General features: G+C 39.5%; 1 protein-coding gene across 4 annotated transcripts in view; it reads right to left on the reverse strand.

The window, feature by feature from the left end:
* The window catches only part of LOC124070406 (alpha-1,6-mannosylglycoprotein 6-beta-N-acetylglucosaminyltransferase B-like), a 100,391-nt gene that overhangs the window by 15,526 nt on the left and 59,010 nt on the right, over nucleotides 1–25,855 (reverse strand). For all 4 annotated transcript variants that reach the window (XM_046410306.1, XM_046410314.1, XM_046410323.1 and 1 more), the window contains one exon: nucleotides 4,346–4,477. In XM_046410306.1, the coding sequence (XP_046266262.1) occupies nucleotides 4,346–4,477 (132 nt within the window). The remainder of the gene's footprint in view (nucleotides 1–4,345; nucleotides 4,478–25,855) is intronic.

Genomic DNA, 25,855 nt, shown 5'->3' on the forward strand with positions numbered 1-25,855 from the left:
GACTTTTCATCAAAGAACTGACACAATTGATGCAAGAACTGAAATCATTTCTTCACATATGTTATAGTCTACATGTACCAGGGATCACCATTTGGTGCTCTCTGAGGAAGTTCTCAGAGAATACGAGCAGCAAAGAGAATTCCACACAGAGAGCTAATCCCCTTTTAATAAACATCCATGAAGATTAAATATTAGTCGAACTAATACAAAGAACACGGAACATAAGGAGGAGGATGGGAGGTGGAAAGTGGTGGTGGGAAGAGCTGTGGTAGGAAACAGCATTTGCATGAGCACAAGTCAGCAGAGAAATATTGAGAAGCATCAGATTTTAACAGCAACACTGACTGTAAACAAACATTTTATCATTTGTTTGGTTCCTGAATGTCAGCAAGATGAAGTAGCAGATTGTGGGTTTCACCAAGGAAGTGAAAAAGTGAACTGCCCTCACATTAGAATCAAGAGGGACTCAGTGGAGAGGGGAAATAGGTTTATATACATGATTTTTACATCACTGAGGACAGCACATGGGCAATACAGATTGTTTCAGATGACAAGACAGAGTCTTTTCCACGTCAAACATCTAAGGGATTTTAAACTCCCTCTCACATTCTGAAGAATTTTTTAACTTGCACCATAAAGATCAACCTGACAGAGAAAATTACAAACTGATTTTTGAGCAGCACTTGGCAGAACTACATGGCCCTGAAGAGGTTGGAGCAGTCGGCAATGTGCAGACATACACCAGAAACTCTTTCATTTTCATGTCTGCCTGATTACCTCAAATAAAGATTTCATTTGATCTACAAAAGTCACCCACTATACACAAATCAACACACAGAGGCAGTCAAAATTGAAATCTTTCGGTTGGCTTGTTTCCTGAATGAAATGGAGCTGTCCACGGTTTTCATTTAACCAACTCAGCCTGTGCTTAAGGTACAGAGGTTGTCAGAGACAACACAGAGACATACAACACAATACGGAGACATACAGAGGCTGTCAGTGGAGCATTCACATCACATCAGTATGCCACTTTCAACACAACATTAATGTGAGAAATTTACTTTACCTTTACTGAGTTACCTGCTGATAGTGCCAGATTACTGCTGTCAATCCAATAACTGTATACATGCAGTTACACAGTATCATGTAATACTATCTAAATATATAATGCATTATCTACGCTGTGTATTATGTACCTATGTAGAAATATACTCGCATTCTAGTACATATGGTGTTAACCTAGAAAATAATTGATCATACTATTTAATCTTTAATGAGTAATTTGGTGCATTAGCAGTGAGACATTAATTCGGTACTTTGGCTGTTGTTTTAGTTGAAGGATGTTCTGGCACCAGAGAGATTGGTAACAATAGCCATACAATACTTCATCATTGACTGCACACTTGTCTCAGCGTTTAACTGACATCTGCTCGGATAATTAGCTTTAACGCAGTTGTTGCACTTCAGGACATGTGGTAATCTTCTGTTTAAGCATTATAGGTTGTTAAAATAAAGACCATGTGCTCCCGTTCTGTAGGACAGGTTAAACTGGCATGTGAAGCAGAAATAAAGAAACAACAAAAATAACCTGAAGCTGTAAATTTTTTATGTGATGCGGTTATACCTTTATCATAGCGACTCCCATCTTTTCAAGTGCAATGATGTGTACAATACTCCCTCTTCCATCAATCATTTATCCTCCATCACTTTAGCAGATGCTGGGGCTTACTCACTATACTACACCCATTAGTCTGCCTTAGACTTTGTAATATAGAACTGCTTGAGCACGTTGTTGTTATCCTGTGGAACTTGAGCCATTTAAATTAAAATTTAAATAACATTTTCATTTCAGTTGAAAGCAGGGTTACTGTGAGTTGGGGAAAACCTTGAATGATGCAATGGTACGGAGCAGTAAAGAAGCCTATTAAGATGCTGGATATTACAACAATGAATCCTGGCAGTATTCAAATGTCAGATCATTCTTTGGTATTAAAAGAAGTATTTTGATTTTTGAAATAATTCTCCTTGAAGAAGAAGACATTTTGTTGCTGAGTGGTTGAAAAAAACAGGACTTCCAAGAAATCAACAACTGTGCTGTTAGGAATCAATGTCTCACTTTGTAAAAGTGACATGCACACAGACACACAGACAGGCAACACACCACGCAGGACAGCACTGTGTTGTCCAGACATAATAAATGAATGTAGATGTCGGTGGGAACATAAAACAAAAGTAATTAAGGAGAGCTGAAGGGCCCCAAAGCTCAGAGCACTTGATTAATGATGCCTTTCAGCGCACAGGGCTCAACTAGCCTGGTCTAACACCAGACGAGGTGCAAAACAGAAGCAGAGAGAAGTGGAGGCAGAGGTGCATCAGTATGCCACTGACCTGCTTGAATCTCTGGGGACGAGTGGAATTGTTGGGTTAAGATAAATAGATGAAGAGATTGCCTAATAGCATAATACTGGATAGGGGAAATAGAAAAAGAAATGTAGCTTTATATTAGATAAACACAAGTTGGTATATATATATATATTGGTATATGTAGGGATGATTTGATGGCACTACTATTCTTACAGAGACTGCTTATCTATCCGGTACTTTATCAGGACTGTTCTCAGTTATTAAGGATTTTAAGAAAATTAAAGAAACAAATTAAGAACAGAATTAACATTCTTGTATTTTCTCATATGTGCCATATATAAATGAAGCCCCACTAGCTTCCACTGTGAAGGGGTTTTCAGCAGTAGAGAGGGGAGTGGGTTCACTGTAACTGCAACAGAAAAGTTGCATAATCCTTAAATTATAAAAGCAGTTTCAGTACCCATCCCAAGGTATATGTTACATATCATACACCTAACTATAAACTTGAGTGAACATTATAAAGCTAAATATGCAGCTCATCTCTCAGTTCCACAAAAACGTGAATATCCTGGGCATTCTTTTTCATGTATTTGAAATAACTGAAGTAAATCCTATGAGGATGTGAGGATAGAGGTTGCTCATTCCATCTCTCTTGCTGGAACATTCAGATAATCCCTTCATTGAAAAGACTGTGTCCTACAAACACTAAAAGTCACATTCTGTTAGGCAAAGCAGAAATCAAGACTGTGTGGTAATGACGGAGCAAAGAACTGCTGAAATCAGCAAGCAATTAGGTGCAGACTCCTGGTGGAGTGGCACCTTGTCTGTGGGGATGTGTGGGATTTTGTGTGTGTGCATAAGAGAACGACAGCCTAACAGGTTTTGTGCTGGGAAAATAACTCCCCAGTCCATCCGTAATGCATTTCTCTCTTTCTCATAATTGGATTTTAAAAATACATGGAGCAGCCCTTTACATGTGGTGTCATGTTGACTTCAGACACCTTCCAGTCCTTTGTTCATGTGATATCACTCTTTCTTCTTGTCTCTGGTCTCCTTTGTTGCCATCTCTCCACACACCTTCGCTACTTAATCTCTTTCTCTTTCCTCTCTGTTTCACTTTTGTTTGGCCTCCTCGTCACATATGCCTTCTCTTCTTTTATCTTTCATTGTTGCTCCTTACCTCAGGGCACAAGAACAAGGAAAGCAAAATGTCAATTGCTTCCATCACATACAGGGTGGTAGACAAAGATGCCAATTTATTGGAAAAGGAAATATGAGTGAGACAGTGGGGGGGTTGCTCACAAGCTGTTTTTAAGGGGCTGGAGGGGACAAAGCTCGAGCTGGACTTTCAGTTTTATGTATGTCTGAAGTAGCAACATGGAGAACGTCTGAAGATAATAAGGGCTTGTATTGCTGTGCTCTGCTGGATTCTGCAGCTGATGCTTTTTTTCCAATGCACTGTGGCACTTTAGCTTCTTGTTTTGTATATTACTTTACTGTTTTGTTGCCTTGGTCTCATGGCTGTCATGCCCTACTTTCCAAGTTGTTCCATCGCTGCAGCAGTGCCAAAAGCCATTAAGCACACTTTTGTAACAACATAAAAAAAACCCTTCCGCTTGTTTCTTTTTAACGTCTCGCTAATCTTTTTTCTTCCTCATGAAGCAGATGTCTTCTGTATTTTTTCTACCCTGTCTTTCTCTCAGTTCTTCTTTCTGTTCAATCACCATCCTCCTGTTGACAGTGAGTCTCCGAGCGCAATAAAAGAGCAGCAATAATAAGCTGAGGAAACACGGTTTAATTGTAAATTGGTGTAACACATGGACTGCTGTTTATGTGTGTGAGCGTGTGTGTTGGGAGGTGACTGGTACATGGTACATCTCTCTCTCACACACACACACACACACACTGTGTCTCTCTAACTATTCACACATACAGTGTAAAAATAGTGCCACACACACAAACACAATGCACATCCACTAACTTGTGTTTCTTGAGGGAGAGCCCCATGTGTTGCTTCATCTGCTGCAGGCCGTGGTAGTCGGTATAGATGAGGTCAAAGGGCAGCGGGCCAGTCAGTGGGCAACTGCCTCTGCCTGGAGGTACACCGAGAAACCTGTAAGACACACACACACACACACAGAGAGAGAGTTCAGACAAGCAGAGGAACATGATAGACAGTGAAGAGAGAAGATTCACTCCAAAAATACTGCAAGCACATGAACTGCACTTCAGTCGGCCGAGCCTCCAGAGCAACCTAGCATGTATTATTAACTTGAACAAAAACATTTCAGTTTAGTTACAAATAGGAATGGCAAAAAAAGGTGCACATACAGCAAGTGTTGGGAGTCAAATGCATGCATATGGATGTGGGTAGTGAGGATGTCACTTTAATTTTTTACTTCATAAAGATTTGAAAAAGCTTCTATGGTGTATTTATGTGTAGTATATACCTACCAGTGGAAGGACAGGACTTGTATTTCTGTCATTATTATTGCATTTGTTAATGCTCCTTCTCTGGTCACCTGTTAGCTAAACTTGTGTGACTTCTGTGGTGCAAATTAAATGTCTCAAAACTATTTTGATTGTCATGAAATCTGGTTCAGACATTCATTTTCCTCTCACTAAACATGCTAGGATAAGAAAGTGAACATGATAAAAATAAACATTATCCTCGTTAAACATCATTGAGAGCATGTTAGCACGAAGACGTTAGCTTTTAGCTCAAGGTGTGGTTGGTCTAAGAATCACAGATCTGTCAGCGTAGCTTTAGGCCAGTCTTGTTACATAGTAATTTTAGGGGGAACACGACGGCTAGTAGTGAGAGGTACCCATTTGAAACCGCAGGACTTAAATGTCCACAAACTGTCATGTGAAAGCAACTGGAAAACAAGGAGTGCTGAATAACACCTTCCCACATCGGAAATGCTGACTGGTTAGCACTGAAAGCTGAACAGACAAAGAGCAGCAGATACGGAGACTAAGCATCATCAGCAGTAAATCCTGTTTGATTGCCAGTTGACCAATGACAGGTCCAGACTTCCCAGCAGTGAGATATTACTACGAAACCTGATTTTAAAACAACTGTGCCACTTTAAAACACCTGAACTATTTTAAATTCATGCCCGCTGAGCGAGTGAGAGATATAAACTGTACAGATGGCAGTATGAGGCCAGAGCTGGAGTACAGCGTGAAGAGGAATCTGAACAAAATCTGTAGTGGTTGCAGTTGAGGAAACTACATGCATTGTGAAGCACCAGCATGTCCTTGGGTGACAATGTAAACCTTTGGGTTAATGTGAAATAATGAAATCGGTGTTTACACCTTGTTCTGTGAAAGTATTTCTCATGTCAGTGTTAAAAATCTTATTCCCTTGCGTGAAAGAAAAAAAACCCATAAAAACTAAAACTGTGTTTTGGCTGAAAGTGGTAGTGAAAGTGTGCTAGTTGGATCAGATAACATTGTACGAGTAACGCTGAATTCAATCAAAGTCAAGCCAAGGGGCAGCGCGGAGGCCATTGGCAAAACATAATTCAAACAAACAGGATGAAAAGAGCTGAATGTGTAATGAGTTGGCTGTTGTACCTTACAGCAGCAACATCAACAACAGATGGTCAGTGGATGGAGAGAGAGAAAATAGAGATAAACTGATGTATTACAGTTGTATGTGTGCCTCAGGTGCTTATCTGTAAAAGTGTGTGTGCGTTTGTGTATGTGAATGTGTGATATTTATAATTGCTGTCTGTCTGTCTGTCAATACATACACTCCTACCACTTTCCAGAAGTGTACTCTGATTACAAAAAACCTTCAGTGACAAACACACTCACACATACACACACGCACACACACAAAATACAAACCAAAGAGGAACTAGAAGGGAAAATACTTGTAAGTATGTGGTGTACTGCATCCAGTTCCACACCCTTATTTGACTCGGTTTCAACTCACTGATCGACTAAGGGCCTCTCTGTTACCGCACTGACAGACCTGCCACTGGATATCTGACCTGTGAGTGGTCTGCTAGCTCCTACTTAGCTCTTATTTCTGTGGCAGATGAGGCCAAAGGCTAATGGAGACTGTAATGCAATTCGTACACCCGGTGAATTTCATCTCGCTATGCCAGTTTTACATTGGAGTCTTTTTGGCTGCAGTGCTTATCCAAAGAGTCATTTGATAGTGTTTGTGATGCAGTTCTTACAGGAGCTATGCTAACCACCATCAGACAGATGTGAAAACACACAGATAAAAGAGCTTCATGTAGTGATTGAGACAAGAAATGAAAAGTGTGGTACCACTCTTAAACTGCAGCATGTGGTTTCTACCCATGATTGTGGATATGATGTTTTTGTCTGATGTACTGATTTGAATCATGACTGTAAATACATTATTGGCAAGGTGACAAATGACCTTATAAAGTCAACTTGATAGCTTTTTCTGTAGTTTTGTAATTTATTTATTCATTTAATTTTGTTTTCACTACTGAAGTCTGTGACATGTTTGAAAGCTAATAAGTAGCTGTTGGTTTAAGATCATTTCGTCTAAATACATGGTCAAAAATGAATATTCAGGTTCAAAAGATTTAAGTAAAGAATACACCTTGACAAAAAAAAATCTAACCCTAACATATGGCAATTTGAGGGGGAATGAGAAAGGATACCACTCCCTTTATTAGCAAAATGACCAAAATGCATCTCCCTTCTTATCCTGCCATCCCTCTCCACCCTACAACCCTTGCTCCCACCTGTCTCCTGCCAAAACCAGCATGTTTCATATCCCAGGTCATGGTGAATATTTAAAGTGGCAATATGAAAGTGCCACTAGACAACACACAGGAAATCTTTTGAGCAAACATTCAGTTAAATCTGAAATGATGGCACAGATATTTTATCACATAAGTTTTGACATTTTGATGTTGCAGACCTTTACTTGAGGAAATATTCAGAATTTGAATGATGTTTTTGCCTTTTATCAGTTTCATCTTGGATCACTAATATTCTACTGCTATTAAATCGTCCACAGACACTTTTCAGTTTAACAATCCATTTTAGGAATGGGTTCACACTTTTTCAAAAAAACACTTTCGTATATACATACTTTATATACTATAAAGTATAGACTATACTGTTTCGGTGTACAAGAATATCTTGTTGTGAGCCTATCCTTTAAATGTTTTCACAGAAAGTTTCACATGTCCACATCTCTAACATTTCAACTAATAGCAGGCAGTGTAATCCTTCAGATTATAAAATCAGAACTATTAATACTACCATCTGAAGTTTGAAGCCCTATGACACATTATGGAAGAGCATGATGGGATTTCAAGTGTGTACTCTGCCTGGAGTGTGGTGCCTCTCATTAGTCTTGTTTCCATTAGCGAAACAATGTCTGCCCCCATCCTTATAGATAATGGAGAACTCTCGTAGTTAAAGAGGCCTACTGAAAGAGCACACTTAGTGTCGACCAATCACATTTCAGAGATGACAGGCAAAAGCAGATTGTCTACAGCATTATCTAGACTTGTCATACAAATTATATACAAAAACATATAAGCATTGTGTCCTCAAAGCAAACTCCTCAAATTAAGAATGTGTGATTTGGCTTGTTAACTAACTCTTGTCTTATAAAGTTTGGAACCACACACTTGGTGGTGCTGAGGAGGCCTCACCACGAGACACCATAAGACAGTATTCAGTATTTCACTGCACGACTCGCTCACCATAGCCCAGATTATTTAACAGATTACGTGAAGAAAAACAGTGAGTCGTGTCAGGTTTGTCAAGGCTGCATGCATGTATCACTTGGTACAGTCTTTAATACTAAAACATCTATGTGTCAAAAAGAGGGTAGGCGAGCAAAGATGAGCTCTCTCTGTCGTGGAAATGACAAGAGGGCAACACTGATGATAGGGGTAGTATGAGAGGAACAAAAGGTTTAAGTAAGGATAAGTTTAAAGATGTACTGTATACCTGCTTACCTTCACCCATCTTCAGTTTGGACCGGAAGGTTGAAAAGTGTAACAATGAAGACACTTACTGTGGCTTCTACTGACAGTGTTTTCAATGAGAGTCATCAAACTGCAGGCACATTTTGTTTTCCACCCCAATAAGTTATGCAACAAAGTGTTTTTGTTAAAGAAAAGTAAATATGTTCTTAGTGTGAGTGTTATGGCAGAAATTTGCTGTACATGATAACATCTAACATCAGAACAGAATTATGTAGCAGGCACTCAGATGTGGTGAACATCAACATGGTATTCTGTCACATTTAAATACTCGTAATTATGTGCATTGAAATTTGGGCACTACAAACAATGTTACACAGACAGTCAAGTCCATTATTAACTTATATATTAACAGGTTGCATTCATTTCTCCTCCAGTCAAGCATACGTACACGTTCAGAAGGAGAAACAATTGTAATTCATTGTGATCACTAGAAATTCTCTGGTTATTCAACCATGAAGTAATAACACAATATGTCCAGTCTGTTTTCAATGTGCAGCACTGAAGCACAGTCAGTGACAGTCAGTGACAGAGAGAAGGTTTGGCAGTGAGGCCAGAGAGAGGAGGTTTGCAGCAATGTGATTCAAATGAATAAAAGGAAGAAGAAAAGAAAGGTAGAAAATAAGAAAACAAAGAAAAACACACACCAATAAACTAACAGCTGAGAAAACCAGCACAGAATAGCAGCAGCTCCTCAGTTCCTCATTTTTCCATCAGCAGTTTGTTTCTCTCATTCTTTTCCTCTGATCCCTCTTTTTTGGCAGCTATTCAATCACAGCATATCAGCCAAGAGTGAAAATGATTTGTTTATTCTTAATATAGTCTCATTTTTCTCTCTTTTGTGAAGAACATTGAAGGACAATTTTGCTGATGAAACTACCTCAGTTACCTGACCTCTGGATGATACATTTTTACAAAGTCGACTGAAACAGCTGTTCATTAAATTCACCCTTTGATAGAGGCTGGTACAGTATTAACACCATGCCCACACCTTGCATAGGACTGAATTTATAATTAAGTGAAAAACATTTGCAAAGCTAAGGTTTTATTTTGGCCAGAACAAGCTTTCAGATAGTTAATGTTAAAACTACAGTTGCAGTTTGTCAAGGTTGTACAGTCGCAGTACTGGTGCAGTACTGGCGCAGTTTGACTCTGGCATCTGTTTCCCAGGTATCAAGATACTGGCAATGCTTTTAAATGGAAGATTTTTTGAAGGTTTATCTTACTGGGGGTTTGAAAAATGTCTGTTTTCGAAGTGCTTAATTTACAGTATAATTATTAGAGGTGCTGATACTGGTGTGACCCGCCGCTACCGTTTTTTGCAGATTCCAATTTTTCTCTCTAAGAACTGCAATTTACAGCATATACAAACAAAAATGAACTTTTATTCATTGCAAATTTTACTTTTATAATGAAAGAAATTATTAAACTTTACAATTTCCTCTTAAAGCAAAGCAACTGGAAAGAGCTACAAAAAACAATTAAGTGAAAATGAGATGTAGACCCAACTTTATCTGACATATTTAAAGCAGGTGCAACAGATTTATGTAACAATATAATTTTACAGGATGCTTATAAATTCACGAGAGCTGAGGTTATTTATCAGATTTCTGCAGCCTCTGTTTTCAACTATGGAGAACGACTGATCATACAGGGCCACGAATTCCACAATTGTCTTTTCACTGCTCATATAAAGGAAAGATAAGAGAGGCTGCTGGCTTGGCTATCTGTAGCTTTAGCCGCTTTTCCTCTGCTAGCTTCTTCAAACTGGCCACACATAAGATTTGTTGTTCCGAATGATTTCTTGGTAGTCCTTTATTTTGGCCTTACATGTATTATGAATTCATTGATCAATTCAATGCAATTAATCAGTCACAGAGAAGAACTTGTTAGCATGCAGCTGTGATATTACTGCCTGCACCGCTGTGTGTAGGCCGTGTGGCGTAAGTGTAAATCTGAATGACTTAGAATGAATAGTAGATACAGGAGGCTGGCATGAAACACATAAAACAGAGTCATACAGCACATAGTGGATATCACCATTACATAACTGTAAATGCATGAATGTTGATGTGTAGAAAAGACCCTGTTCAGGGATTCAGACTAGACATAGAGCCCCAGAATAGACCATACCCCAACAAACACACACACACACACACACATTTTAGATGGCAGGCATCCCAGACACAGTTTCAGTGCCATGCAGGGCCACACAGGAGTCCAATTACTGAAGGTTTTCTTGTCTCCTGGCTGGCATGCAGTCAACAAGCCCTCAGAATGAACAAACACACACAGACAGACAGACAATGAAATGGTATTAAAGATGAGAATAGTTTATAGCAGGAGCGCAATATAGCGATAAACGTTTCCTTACTATATCGATCTACTGTATTCAGAATCTGTATGTCCTGATTAAATACTGGATAAATACTCCATAAACATATGCATTGTTTATGTTGCATCACAATCTGAGAGTAACATGGAATGGCCTTATGGACATGATGTTTGTCTAATGTTTGTTGAAGGGACAAAAACTGGCAAAATTGGAAACACAAGGACATATGAAGGATGAGCTGAAAGTTATTCCACAGCAGTCATTAATCAAAGTGAAGAATTTTGGTTGTTATACAAGAGCACAACTGTGATGGGAGGTGAGAGGTGCTACATGTAGAGCTGACCACGGGAAACTGGGCTTGGTCATTTATTCCTGAAGATGTTTACTCTTACTCTATGTGAACTGAAATTAAAAGAAAATATTTTTTTTAATATAATGATATTATTTTAATCATATGAAGCAGCCCTAATGTTAAATCCAGCCTTCATACACTTTACATTTCAGACTTGACAATCCCCCCCCCCCCTACTTTCGCAACTTTCTCGCAAAAAAACTCTTTGTTCATTCACTATGTAAGTAATCAATAGAATTTCAGTGAAACACTGCATGTGTTTGCAGTGTGTGTGTGTGTGTGTGTTCATGTGCATGTCTGTTATGGTTTCCTGAGCATGGTGCCATGTAGTCATTCCAGTCAATAAAAAATGTCTGTATTGATCTCCTAAGGAGCAATTAGCTGCACAGAAGCACAAAATGAGAACTAACAGAGTTCTTGTCGAGAGCTAGTATGTGTTATTTTGCCCATAGGTCTATTATTGTATACGTTGTGTGCATCTGACTGTGTGTTATTGTGCATGTGCATTTGCATGGTATTCAAAAGTCTGTGATTTGTGTGTGTGTGTGTTTCTGCATGACACAGAAGCTGAAGGGCATTCCAATCAGTGCTGTCAGCTGATGTCAACCCAACTATCCCGGCTGACAGAGGGCAGGACGGGGTCAGCAGCGAGAAGAAGATGGAAGCAGCTGTGACAAGCACTGCACTCTGTGTGTGTGTGTGTGTGTGTGTGTGTATCCTACCTTAAAAAGATTTTTACTCACATTTTAAAAATCTTTTTCTGTTGAATTTTTAACATAACATATTGGAAGTTATTGATTTTTCATTTGTCTAAAAGTAAAAACATTAAAAAAATATATTACTTTGTAATTTAATAATTATTGCAGGGGCCATGCAAATATTATGCATGCAAGAAAAATCTAAACAGTCCTCACGCTGAGTATGGTAATCACTTCTTTTTCCATATAAGAATGTGGTCAAGCCAAAGGAGCAGATTTAGAGAGCAAAGATGGTGTGAAGCAGAACTGTTATAACTTTCATCAGGACTGTTTTGCAGATTTTACTTTGAGGAAAATTTGCACTTGGTATGCAAAACGTGGATATGTTTACAAGGCTCACTGACTATTCACAGAAGAGCCATGCAAAAATCGAAAAGAGAACCCAAAAAATCTCAGTCCTAAATGTCATTAAAATATTGCCTTGGTGTTGCATAAGGTAACATCAAAAACTCACAGAGTTGAACTTGATTAAAAAGTTTATGACCGTGACATGATGACAAAATTGTACAACACCAGCTTGATCCTCTCATGTGGGGACCCTGAAGGCAGCTGTAGGCTGTATAATGCAGTCATTTTAGGAAGACAAATCGACTCTTCATGTCAAGATGTTACCTCGGTGGGGTCTGTGTCTGTGTGCGTGTGTGTGTGTGTGTGTGTGTGTGTGTGTGTGTGTGTGTGTGAGTGTGTGTGAGTGAGTGAGTGTGCATGTGTGGTTGCGTAGATAGAGCATTGGAATATCAAAAATTGCTGCCAAAATAAGTACATGCTGCTGTAAATCAACATGTTCTTAATTCTCAGCTCAATCAACGGGTGGCTGGGCAAACACGCCACACACACACACACAAACACATACACACACACACAGAGAGTGTAATCACTCAAACATCCATGTAATTATCTGTTTCCACATCCGCCTGTGATTACACCCAGGGGATGGCAGTCTGTGTGTGTGCTGGCAAAGTTTGTCTTACTTGAAACACACACACACACAAGCAGATACGTACACACCGTTCCACACAAAAAATACGTTCATATACAGCAGGGAAGAAGCTGACAGGCCCCAGTTATCAGCCAAGGCAGGGTGCACTGGATAAGGGAGCTGCAAGGCATCATAAACACCAATAGACACACATACACACACAGACACACACACAAAGAACGATAGAGAGAAAGAGCAGCAGAGGCAGGCATGAATCAGAGATGAAAGAAGGAAGAGGAAAAAATTCAACACTCCTGTCAGAGATAATAAAATTCTCAGATGAAGAGCTTTGGAGCAGAGAGGGAGAATTAGAGATGCAGGGGGAGCAAGGTGAAAGGAGAAACGACAAGCTAGTCGCAAGGCAGAATGTACTCAGAAAGTGAAAGAGATAGATTTGACTTTTAAAACAACTTACCATGTTTCTACAGTTCAATCCAACCATCTATCCTTTATTTCTTCCAGGAAACAGGAGTTCTAGGTCCACCAATGAGCACACTGCATCATTAAAACACCAAAACACTCAGACTCTTCACCATCTTGCGAAATTTAAAGCTGGGGTTGGTCAGTAATTTTAGAAGCATTTTTTGTTATATTTGTAGAGAATGTCTTAACATCCTGACAGGAATGAGTAAATCCATCCATCCATCCATTTTCTATACTGCTTATCTGTCAGGGTTACGGGGGAACTGGAGTCTATCCCAGCAGACTACGGGCGAGAGGCGGGGTTCACCCTGGACTGGTCGCAGGGTCAACATGCAAAGACAGACAACCACTCACGCACACACTCACACCTAGGGGCAATGTAGAGCAGCCAATTAACCTAATGTGCATGTTTTTGGTTGTGGGAGGAAGCCAGAGTACCCGGAGAAAACCCACGCAGTCACAGGGAAAACTAGCAAACTCCACATAGAAGGGCCCAGACCGGGATTCGAACCTGGAACCCTCTTGCTATGAGGCAACAGTGCTAACCACTGCACCACTGTGCCACTCGGAACTCAAATACAGAAATTCTGTGTATCTGTGGCTGTTCAGGCCTGTGATAAGCCCATCCAATCATTGCACTCAGTCTGAACGGAATGGCTCCTGAGTTTTAACAATTGAGCGTGTTCAAGTCTTGGAGGTGACTCATCCTCCAAATCCAGGCTGCTTTCGTCAAAACACTCTTCTAAGTATTTAAAGTCATCCTTCATATACCCACTGACTCTGCCTCACATTTTCTTTTCTCGTCTTAGTTCCTTACTAAAACTACCACATCAGTCCACGTATGCTGATAAAGGGTGATGCATATCAAAACCAGCCTATCAACAACACAGTGCAGAGTGTGCTGCATTGTTTATAGAGAAAGTGCACTGAGCAATGCTAGGTCATCTGTATTTGTCAGTATCCAGAATTTCTCACCTCACATTCAAGATGTTGAGATGTTCAGATCCTTCTCCCTGTTACTGAGGATCATAACACAATTGCAGTGGTGGCACAGCACATGCTGTAAGTCGCCTTAATAATAGGACCAATAACATCCCCTGTTGGGAAAAGCTCTCTGACTGAAAACTTTGAAACATGGCTGTACATTTGACAAAGTAAATCTTTGCTCGTCGTAAGCAGGAGTGAGGGAAAGGAGAGAACAAGTAAAGAAAAAGAAGAAGACATGCAATTATAGAAAAATCAAAAAAGGGAAAGTAGTGAAAAACTGAGAATTCAGAAATTGTGGATATCAATTTCTGACGGAGGAAGGAAGAAGTCTGTGTGTGAGTTAGAAAAAGAGAAAGAGTGAGAAAGGCAGCTCTATAATAAGGTGATAATAAGAACAGAACAACTGTCAAGGTCTGACTGAAACAAAATGTTAATTTACAGATCAAACATCCACACACAAACACACACACACACGCACACACAAAAACACAGAACCTGCAAATGCACCCTTTGCTAATAAAGCCAGCTACTGCTTTGTCTCCCACACGTCAGGCGCTCTGCTCTTTTCCCTTTGTCAGCAACTTCTGATCTAATCCCACTAAATCAAGAAGAATAAGAGTCTGCATTGGTTGTGACTGAGGAAGTCGAGGGAATTGAAAATGCACCATACACACATGCACACACACACACACACACATAGACAGAAAATACATATGGTGGGACATGCGTGTGTAAATAGACACTCTGGCAGATACACATATCATTATGCTCTCACACATGGTGCAGATCAAATAAATCCACTCTGCAACCTGCCACAGCACTCAGGAAGGACTGAAACAGAAGCAAAGTGCTGTGAAACAGCAGGCAGATGCCTTTCAGTCAAGTGTGGAGCGAACACACACATATGGATGAATGTGTAGGAACAAACACTCAGAGATCATCTCGAGTGAAGTGGATGTGTGGTCATTCCACTTCCCACCACATTACATGTGCACGCACGCACACACACATACATACACACTCATTAGTATTACATAGCTGATAGGGCAAAGCACCAACTGAACTAATTTTTATCAGTGTGTGTTGTAGACTATTGGACCTCTGAAACTGCACTCAGTTGCTTGAATTGAGTTCGAGTTCACATCAGGAATTAGGCCTTCAAATGTGGCACCAGAGAAAAGAGTTTTAACATGGCAGTCAAATGACAGAGGATAAACCCACCTCTTATCCATGCCTCAATAACATGTCAAAAAAGGTCTGTAAGGTTGTTTTCTTCACCATTATTAGGACTTGATGGGTGTTAATTAGCATGTTGTTTGTTCGCACAAAGAGCTGATAAGACTGTGGGGCAGCCATGCAAAAAATGTCAAAAGGTTTAAATCTGATGGGTGGAAAGAAACGGTGACACTGTCTGTTTTGTTGCAAGCTGAGAATTTTTGCTCAAACAACATTTGTTTATATTTAAGTGACAAAGCACCCTAGTGGGTTAAGACTGTTGTCCACTGGGAGTAAAGGAGAAAATAGTGCGCCGTTGGTAAAAAGCCAAAAGGCTGGCAAAAGAGGAGATTTTGTTGGATGGATACTAAATTATTTCTGACAATTGAAACAGCAGTTTGATTCCCATTTTGTACATACAGTCAGTGTTGGTTTCTTTTAAACACTATCACATCCCTCATCTTAACCAAGCACTTTTTAGTCCTCTTAGCGATGGGGCTACAATGTTGGCAGTGTTGGTCACTCTGTTGCTGCTGTTTTGTGACTTTGTTCCATAGTGAAAAAAATCTCACTAGCTGTTGGATTGATTTTCTTGACATTTTGAACAGACATTAATGCTGTATTTTGCAACACTGATTTATAACAGCAGGGATTGACAAATGTTCTTCTGCTAATAGGAGCAAGAGCTCAGAAAACACTATGTGTAATTTTGGAGGACAATTAAAAATACCGGTCGCTTAATTTGGACTTGTGGGAAATTTTCAGGATGGAATGACAGCAAAACAGAAGAGGCACAAAAGGAATTATATTGCAGGGACACAATGTTCATGCAAAAAGGGCTATGAAATGATGCTACAACGTCTGTTAAGACTCACCATGAGAAGTCAGGTCATGTATGATTGATTTTAATTCAAAAAAGGAAACTAAGAAATTACCAAAAAGTGGTGGAATGTGGTTTCTGAAGGACACAGATATTCTGGACTCAGCTCACATTTCTCCATCAGATAAATGGAAGAGTAACACAATGTCAGTTTTTCAGTGAGCTGCAAAGAAGCTGATAGAGCGTAGCCTCCTGACCAATATCTACAAAAAGATTTACCACTGTGTTTTATACCTCTTTCCCTGCTTTAGTTTAGTTATTACCCAGAATTTGCTGCTCAAGCAAGAGATAGAGCACTAGGAAAAGGCGAAAATGAAACAGTGGGAAAGAAAATGGGAAATCAAACAAAAAAGTGAAGGTGAGAGACAAGAAAGCGATCCATTTAGATTCAGTGAAATCAACATCTTTCTTCACATCGGACTAATTTCAAGGATGAGTGCACTATGGCCCAATCTTCTCCTCAGAGAGGGCACAGAAATATCAGGTGTACTGACATCAGTTTGAGCCGGGCTCTGACAGTCTGTCGCTTTTTCAGCCTTGAAGAAGGGGAGATGACAGAATCATTAAGTAAAATGTTTTCAGTCCTTGTGTTAACTCTGAACAACTCTGAGGGCTACTTGTGAGGTGAACTTTCGAGGTATCAAACCCAATTATGCTTGACTTTACTCACATCGGCTGCTCTCTCGTTTCAGTGGAGATAACAAGAGCTCTGATATAACTAGCAAGCACTGTCTTTGCTAAAGGAAAATGTGGCATAATCAGAGGTTTCTGACCCCATTTTTAGCAGCACTTGGCACTGGCATGATAAATTAGTGTCCCTTTTTTGAATGCTCTTACAGTTACTTGAAGTTTTAAAGATAAAACTGAATATTCTAATGGGCTGACAAAGAGAGAGTTCACACTGACCTACTGCTGCACAGATAAAACTGTTAGGCTCATAAAAAAATCACTGATAAGAGTCAAAACAAAATCATTTGTAGAAAAAGAATATAAGAACACCAAGTACCATAGGTGATCTTCAGCTGAGTGTTCCGTTTCACGATGCACATAATTGATGATGTAACTATTGATATATTTCTTTAATGCATGACTGCATGCTTTCCCATCATCAAAATTGATGATGTTGTGCTTGCTCTGCAGGTGCTGCACACTAATTTGTCAGTAGTGGTCATGCACCATTGCACTGAGAACCAATTAAGAACCATTATGAGTTTGATAATCTTCCAAGCAAGGACTCATTATTTCTCTTTTACCAAGAAGGAATTCAGTCCCTCATCCTACAGTATCTGTGATGTTTGCTAGATCTTCCACTGACTTACTCCAGCTTTTATGCCATCTAACTCACTATGTAAACCTATGTACAAACTCTTTTGATAGGTTTGATGGGACCCTATCCAACTAATGACATTATAATGACACATCATTTGCAAACCTAAATTGGTCATATCATATTAAAATGATTAAACCAAGATCAATTTGATTCAAAGTCCCTGGACCATCTACTTTTCCGTTTACAGACACTGTACAATAAGTCATTACTGTCAATATACACTTTAAATTGTTGTTTGTCTGGTATTATTTCAAAGATTGGGCTGTTTCGAATTCAAATTTGATTTGTCCATGTGTTTAATTAGTCATGTGGGTTTCCATTATCAGAATCAGAATCGTCTATATTGCCAAGTAAATAATGGGTCAGTCAGACAAAGCATTTATAACAGGCTAGATGTGTTAATACAGATCTTATTTCATCCGACTTCTCTTTTTGGTCATTTTCCTTATTTGCTTTTTTGTCTGCCGGAGGCAACTTCTTGTGAGAAATAAAGGGAAAGGAGGTTGATGAATGGCTTAACTGGAGCTCGGCTCAGTGTGTCCCCAGGCCTTAAGGTCTATTCAGCACTAGAAGTCCCCTCCCCTGCTTCCGATCCACGGTAAGAGGAGATTGAAAAGCCCTCAGCGCCTGGGTCTGGGATGATGAAACATACACACTCCCATGCAACATGCAACACACACACACACACACCTTGTCTCTCACACATGCCCTTGCTGTACCTGTCTGTCCGGCATTTCTTTTCCCCCTCACTTTATTCAGCCAGAGCCAACTGTTTTGGCCCTGCAGCTGGTAGAGGCTGACCTCTCTTAGCCTTTTGTCACATAGTCAGACAAGTGAGTCCGCCTTTACAGCCTTTCTCCTCACTACCTCTCTCTCTCTTTTTCAATCGCTATTTTTCTTGTGCACACTACACAAAATTGCTTAATAAAACCGAAATGCCTTCTAGAGAAATTTGTTTTTCTACATGTTCGACATGTTGGTAAAGCAAAAGTGTAAATGATAACATTGATAAGGAATGCAGTCTTTTAAAGTGGCCACATTATTCTCATTTTCAGGTTCATATATTCTTATTTCAGATTGTTGCTAGGATAGGTTTAGATGCTTTGATGTTTAAGAATCACATTTTTCACAATTTTTCTCATAATATCCATGACACCATATACACCCTCTGTCTGAAACACTTTACCCCATTCCTCCTTAAGAGCCCAATCCCAAAAAGCCCACTCTACTGTGACTGGTCAGGCAGGCCTGAGTCAGCACTGCTAACAGTCTTTACAGTCAGCTATGCTGGTGTCTTAACTTCCAGCTAACAGTATGTCTATCAAATAAATTTACATACAGCAGCGACACACACCCAGATACTGCCAAGAATCTTTGTTTAAAAACAAAGCTAATGCTGGTGCTAGCACGGAAATATAAACATGCAAAATGCATGTTAAATACATTAACTGGCATCCAACTGACTACTCTAGTTGGCTTAAAATGAGAAGTAATATTCACTCATTGACTCTCCCTCAATATTAGAAGAGTAACATAATTCAACAGGCTAATCTACTGAATGAATTGTGAAAAAAAAATCCCAAAATAAACATGAAACACGGGTCCAAGACGGTCCAGAGTTGAAGGTGGTGATGCGTTATGTAGTGATGCAGATAACTTATGGAAGGAGAGACTGAACACCTGACAAGACATTTCAGGGTGTGCAGTCTTTGTTAACCTATATGGATATTATTTAACCATATCACAAATCTGATCACTCCACCTTGGTTTGCAAATCGGAGTGAGCGCTACTCCAGCTCAGAGGATAGTGCAAATGCACCTGAAGATGTAAACAACTAATTTTAGCAATAACAGTTAGCTTATAAACACCTAATCTCACACAAACACGTGGATGAACTGCATTGAGAAATGAGTTTAGCTTTATTGTCTTCACACATCCCTCTCGGCCACACAGATCACTCAGTGGTCAAACTAAACAGGGATCAGATAAAAGCTACAGCAGCTCTGTGTCACTTCTCTATGATTGTGTGTGTTGAAATAGCTGGAAATGCTTTTCTCCCTGTCTCAGATGACAGGAGGAGTGACAGCTAATTTCAGTGTAACTTCAGTGACCACGGTCACTGTAGAGGCTAGTTTGCACAGATTGCTTATTAAATATGGCAGAAATAAAAATTACACATGACGGATGCATTTGACTAAATAAGGAACTACTTCTATGCTTTTCGGATAGCTATCTGACAACCTGAGGATCTTTAAGACACATAAGGTGACTAAGATGCTTCATACATGCTGGCTCACTGGCATTGTTGATATTACTATTAGCTATATCTGTGCTTTGACTACATGTAACAATCAGTGCCCGTGGCACCTTGTCAGCTGCACAACCAGTACAACCAAACTCCCCAGAAGGAAAGGAAGGACATCCAGGATGGGAGCCCATGCTAGTCCTGCTTGGACTTAATGCTGCTCCTGGCTAATGTCTGGGTGCAGGAAAATGAAATGGACAAAATGGGACCGGCTGCAAAAAGGGGGACTACAAACTTTAATTTCACTAAGCAACTCTGTGTTGTATAAGGACAAATAAATTACCTTGATTTCGTGATTCACATTATATGAACCCAAGCTTGCCCATTAATTGGTAGTAACTAGGTTGTGAGGCTTGTGTTTGGAATTCAGCTGGCAAAAAACACTGTTTACCTTTCCAAAGTGGATGAGGTCCGATTTATTCATTTAACACACCAGGTCCTCCTGATCAAACAACATGGTTGAGGGAGGTCTATCTGGATATGAACACTCCAAAACCATATCTCTCTACAACTCCATATAGCAGTGCAACTTACTTCGCAATTTAATCAGATTTCAAGGATTTGATCTAAATCTCTCTCATAACTACACCCACATACTCGGCTTACCTCAGAAATATGTCATTACATTACTGAAGATGCTGACATTTCACATTCCAGGTGATATCCTGTACCATAGCTAACCTTGAATAATAAATTCATATCGTTACTTACCACCAAGGTTTTATTCATGCTATAAACCTGTGCCAATGTTAAAGCAATAAAATATACAAAACTAGATGTATACCAGCATACAGACATGTTCGTGTAAGTACACAGAGGATTGAGCCAAATCAGCTAAAGAGGCATAAGCAGCAGCTTGTCCTATTTGTATTTGTCCTATTTGAGTCCCATTTGGGTCACACAGACCAGAGGTAATGTCATGAAGGTATGTGAGTCAAAGCAACACCAGCAATGACATACAAACTCACCCATGGGCAATAATTGTTTTTCCCACAGTTCCTTAAATTTGAGACGAGGGATAAAGGAAGTCATTGAAAAGTGTGTGCTATTGTGATGTGCGTGTCTGTAAAGGGTTAGAAGGAAGAGTAAGGGGTGATGAAATGCTCTAAAAACCTAAGAAGTTGGTAACAAGCACTTTGTTTTAAGCTAGAAAGGGAAAAACTGCAGGAAGAAAGAAAAAGAAACCAACAGCCAAAAGAGACGGAGCCACACTGATGAAAAAACAGAAGCCAAAAGAGAAAGAAGCACAAGGCAAGAGAGGAGGTGGAGATAAGATGTACCAAGAGGAGCAGTGGTGGAGGACGTATTCAGATCCTGTTACATTCATATTATTACATTAATATTAAATATATTATTATATATATTAAATATATTAAACCACTAGATTATTATTACTCATGCATTAAAGCAGGATTATACTGTTGTACCTGGTTGAGGTGAAACTAATTTTTGAACTGCAGTATTTTGTATAGGACTGCAACTAATGATTATTTTGGATAATCTGATAATATGGATTAGTCTGCTGATTAGTTTCACCAGTAATCAACTGATTGTCTGATTCAATAAAAAAATTCTTAAAATCTGTTGAGCAAATAGATTTTAAATATAACTTAAAATGCCCTGGCCTGGCTGGGAATCAAAGCCAGGACCTTTTTACTGTGAGGGGACAGTGCTAACCACTGAGCGACCACAGTACTAAATCCTACATGTACTAAGTGTACATGTCCACTACTGGAGCAAAGGATTTGTTTCTGCTAACGCAGACACTTCAAACAGACAAAATGATGCAGACTTAGCATACTATTCATTTACACGCTCTAGTTTTTAACAAAGAGACAAGCTGATGCCTTGTCTCTCTCTCTCTCTCTCTCTCTCTCACACACACACACACACATACACACACAGCTCCCACAACTGATTAATGTTAATGTGCTACCATTTCTCTGAAAGAGGGAGCTACCACACAAGTCTCTTTAGGTCTTTTACAAACCTCAGCAGGTTCTCTCGTATAAAGACATCAGATACACACTAAAAGTTTGTATATTTTTAATAGGAGATGCTTCTCCTGCTCACTAATAGCCAAGTATGTGAAAATGTTTAGACTCAGCTGCTTCACATCTTGTTTCCCCTTAAAACTGCATAGTTGTTCACTTGCACAACAAAGTCACAAGCAACAGAAAAGTATTGAAGTTAAAAAAAATAATAAGAGAAAGCAGCAATGTAAGGAGGGTGAGAACAGCCTAATTGCCAGAAAGAAGATAGGAAAGCAAGATCAGGGTTTTAAAGGGGGCATGTGTGCATGTGTGTACTGTATGTGTGTGTGTTTTTAGCTGCTGTGGGGCAGGTATAATAAGGCAGCTCGTAGCCAGTCTGTGGGAGAGCAGGAGGTGAACTGAGGTCACCGACTCCAGTCTCTCTACAGGCTTCACTTTAATGATGGCAGAGGATAAGGGAGTCAATCAGATGGGGCTGGGGGGCAGTGATGGAAGGGGAAGGGACATGGAGAGACAGTGGGAGACAAAGTTTATGAGGCAAAAAGAAGTAAGAAGTAACAACAGCAACACCCACAACTACAACTACTTATTCACAACCGCTCGTGCGGTTATATTGTACGAGTAATATTTCTGAGAGGAAAATCATGTTTCCCTAGCTGAAGGTGCACAGAGAGCATCCCACACATTTAATGTCTTTGACATGGCACTTTCAGGCTCTTGGAGGTTGCCACACAAATTATTTAACAAGGTCAGGAAACATCTAGTCCCCTGATGTTGACGATCAGATAAAAGTGAGAGATGAAGTTGTGACCAAAAGCAATTGGAGACACTGGAGACAAACATACAAAGAAAAAAAAAAAAACGCAAGAGAGGAGGAAGAAAATGTCCACAAAGAAAGCCTAAACACAGTGACAGTCAAACCACACACACAAGATAGAGAGCAAAATAGTGAAAAAAAAGGCTGCAACTGAGAGAATCTGAAGACCAATCCAGTTTTATGAGGCATTATGTAACCTCAGTGGATAGCTCTTTTTGCATTAATCTCTTGGGTTATGCAAGCCATTTTTGGGCCAAAGAGCTAGACTTATGGCAACGAGCTTATGATGCAAACTAGCTTTAGTTATTTTACAGCATGCTGCATTAGTATACACACAGATACATAAGTATGTATAATGTATAATGACAAGAACTTGGCAATTCGATAGGGATCATGATACAGGGTTTACAATTTAATATATTGTGATATATTGCTATACTGTCAGCAAGATGATATATTGATTCATAGGCCTGCATTCTTTGTGTTTATGCTAACAAAATATGTACTCAGTTCTTTCTGTCTCAGTTAGTTTTATGTTAAACTGGAAAGGTCCAATGACTGAAGATAGATTACAATACTGCACTCTACCAGGTCATACCTTATCAGTTATTAATTAAATGACAGGGTTTGGAAAATCAATACAGCATCATAAAACATAATATCATGATACTCATGTGTGACATACACACAACACGTCTGCCAGATACCAGGGGCTCTATAGGCTTGTAATTTGGTGACCTGTCCAAAAGATACAAGATACAAAAATCAAACTTCTCTGACCCACTGCAGAAGTTGAAAAAATAAAAAAAAACATGACAAAGCCCCACAATATTTCAGTGTGAAGGGTGAACCATCATTGTGAGAAAGAGCTTAGAGCAACCAGGGGATTTAACTTTATGTAAGACAGGTGGAAGCTGACTGAAATTCCTCTTGTCGTGTGAATGGCTGATTAGTAGTTTGTAAGATGTAAAAAAAATACTGTCAAAGCAAAAGTATCTGATAATATACAGAACTTAAAAAACAAAAAAACAATAATAGGGGAATTGGGATTATTTTGTACACAAGGAGCACATCAAAGAAGCACTTGAGATATTGTGTACACAGAAATGGGACAGATATGAAGTTCATCTACAAAAATCTAATTAGTTCATCCTCAAAGAAGTTCCATCAAGGCATTCCTGAGATATCGAGAAGGGCATGTACGCACGTCCACACATATCATTCTGAAAACACAATGCCTCCAGCCAAGGCATGAAAAACGTAGAGATTGAATTCTACTATAGAGCAAAGGACGTGAAGACGAATGATTTATGCGGTGGACAAAAAAACCCACCAGATCTAAAACCCACTCACACGTCTGTAGTGGAGTGTTAGAACGAATGTGCATTCCTGTTAAATGTACATCTCTGTTTTCCTAATTCCTCTCTCTCCTTGACAGTACTGGAGGTGTTGATTGACTGATACTCTCTGTCTATCCACCTCCAACCTCAAAAAGGCCTGGAGTCTGATCTCCATGGCAACTGAGACATCACCTGAAGTTAGAATGAGATTGCGAAACTTGACACTTGAAGTTAGAGGAAAAGATGGTGAAGAAGCACAAAACACAGCAAGAGAGAGTCACACAGAGAATGGGAAGAACATTTAAAAGCCATGAAAAATCCACCGGTAAAAAGACAGAACAGAATTATGACGGCAAAAGTCAGCAGAAACACTACAGTACACAAAACCAAACAAAAATAAATAAAATAAAATAAAATGAATCTCCAAGAAGAAACAAATGAATCATAATCCATAATTAATGACGTGTATTAAAAACAATGCTTATGCTGGACAACAAAATTAACCTTAAAGTATGTCTGGCACCCTTCAGCGGAGATACAAAACTCAAACATTAAAAGAGAATCTAATAAAATCTGATATGTAGAACATCTGAAAAGTTTTCAACGTACAGCATGCTGCCAAAAACATATATAGTTGTCTGGAATGGCTACACTGGAAGACAGGATGAAAAACAAGCCATCACTGAGTTTAGTGTCATAGAACACACGTGATATCATTTAAATATGGGGATAAAGGCGAACATTTTCATATAGTCTCTCCTAGACAGAGGACGTACTGTAGTTTTGCATTTAGTTCATATGAGATACAAGTTCAAACCCTGGTTCCTTTGAGACCTCTGCACAGCTGGATGTTCAGGGCATAAAGTGTGCATGAATGCTATATTGCTGGTTTCAGAAAGTTACCGAAATGGTCAGACACAGCTACCCCTTATCCAACATCAGAACGTTTTGGGGGAGGGGATTTCTGAAGCTAACTGACAATCCAGCAAGCAGTTCTGATGGAGTACACAGGCCTCTTATTTCACTTCCTATGTTGTGTTCTTGTCTTGTTTTGTCAGCTACACTCTAATGACACCTTTACTGCCAGTGGATTACTCTGACTAGTCATTACTTAAAGGCCAACATACAAAAGATTCATTTCTTTGAATCTTTCATCATTCAAGATCACTGAATTTTCTATTCATCTCTTTAGAGCAGCGACAGGATCAGGCACAAAGCTGCTGACCACCCAAATCTACATTGAACAGCAGCAGCAGCACTTAGTAATCTGCACTCTTGAGTCTGTAATGTGGAGTAGGCTGAGCCATAGCTTCTCCCCTTCTCACACTAATACATCTCAGGTGCATTGCCAATCTAATTGGCACCAAATTCAGCCTCATTTCCATCAAGCTACTCATTTAGCCCACATTGTAAGGAGTGCACACTCAGCAGAAATGAAGAAATGCTAAAATCTACACTCAATTAAATCAGGTTTTTGTGCTGCTGTGTGTGGGCAAGTATGTGGTGCAAGTAAAATTTCAGCTTGAGAAATGATTATAGTCAAAGACCAAAAGACAAAGGGGTGGCATTTATCAGCGAGCTTTCAAAATACAGTATTTGCATATTTGAATAACAAAAGTCCCCGCCCTGACTCCACAGATGTCAACTCAGCACTTTGCTGTAAACCCCGTTCTTCCCTCTTCTCCCCAACAGGCTTCTCCATATACATTTTCTCATCAGTACATGCACCCACACAACAGCAACCTTCAGACCAGGATATATCTCTAATCTGTCACA

This window comes from Scatophagus argus, chromosome 2 (assembly GCF_020382885.2).
Source record: "Scatophagus argus isolate fScaArg1 chromosome 2, fScaArg1.pri, whole genome shotgun sequence".
Lineage (NCBI taxonomy): Eukaryota > Metazoa > Chordata > Actinopteri > Scatophagidae > Scatophagus > Scatophagus argus.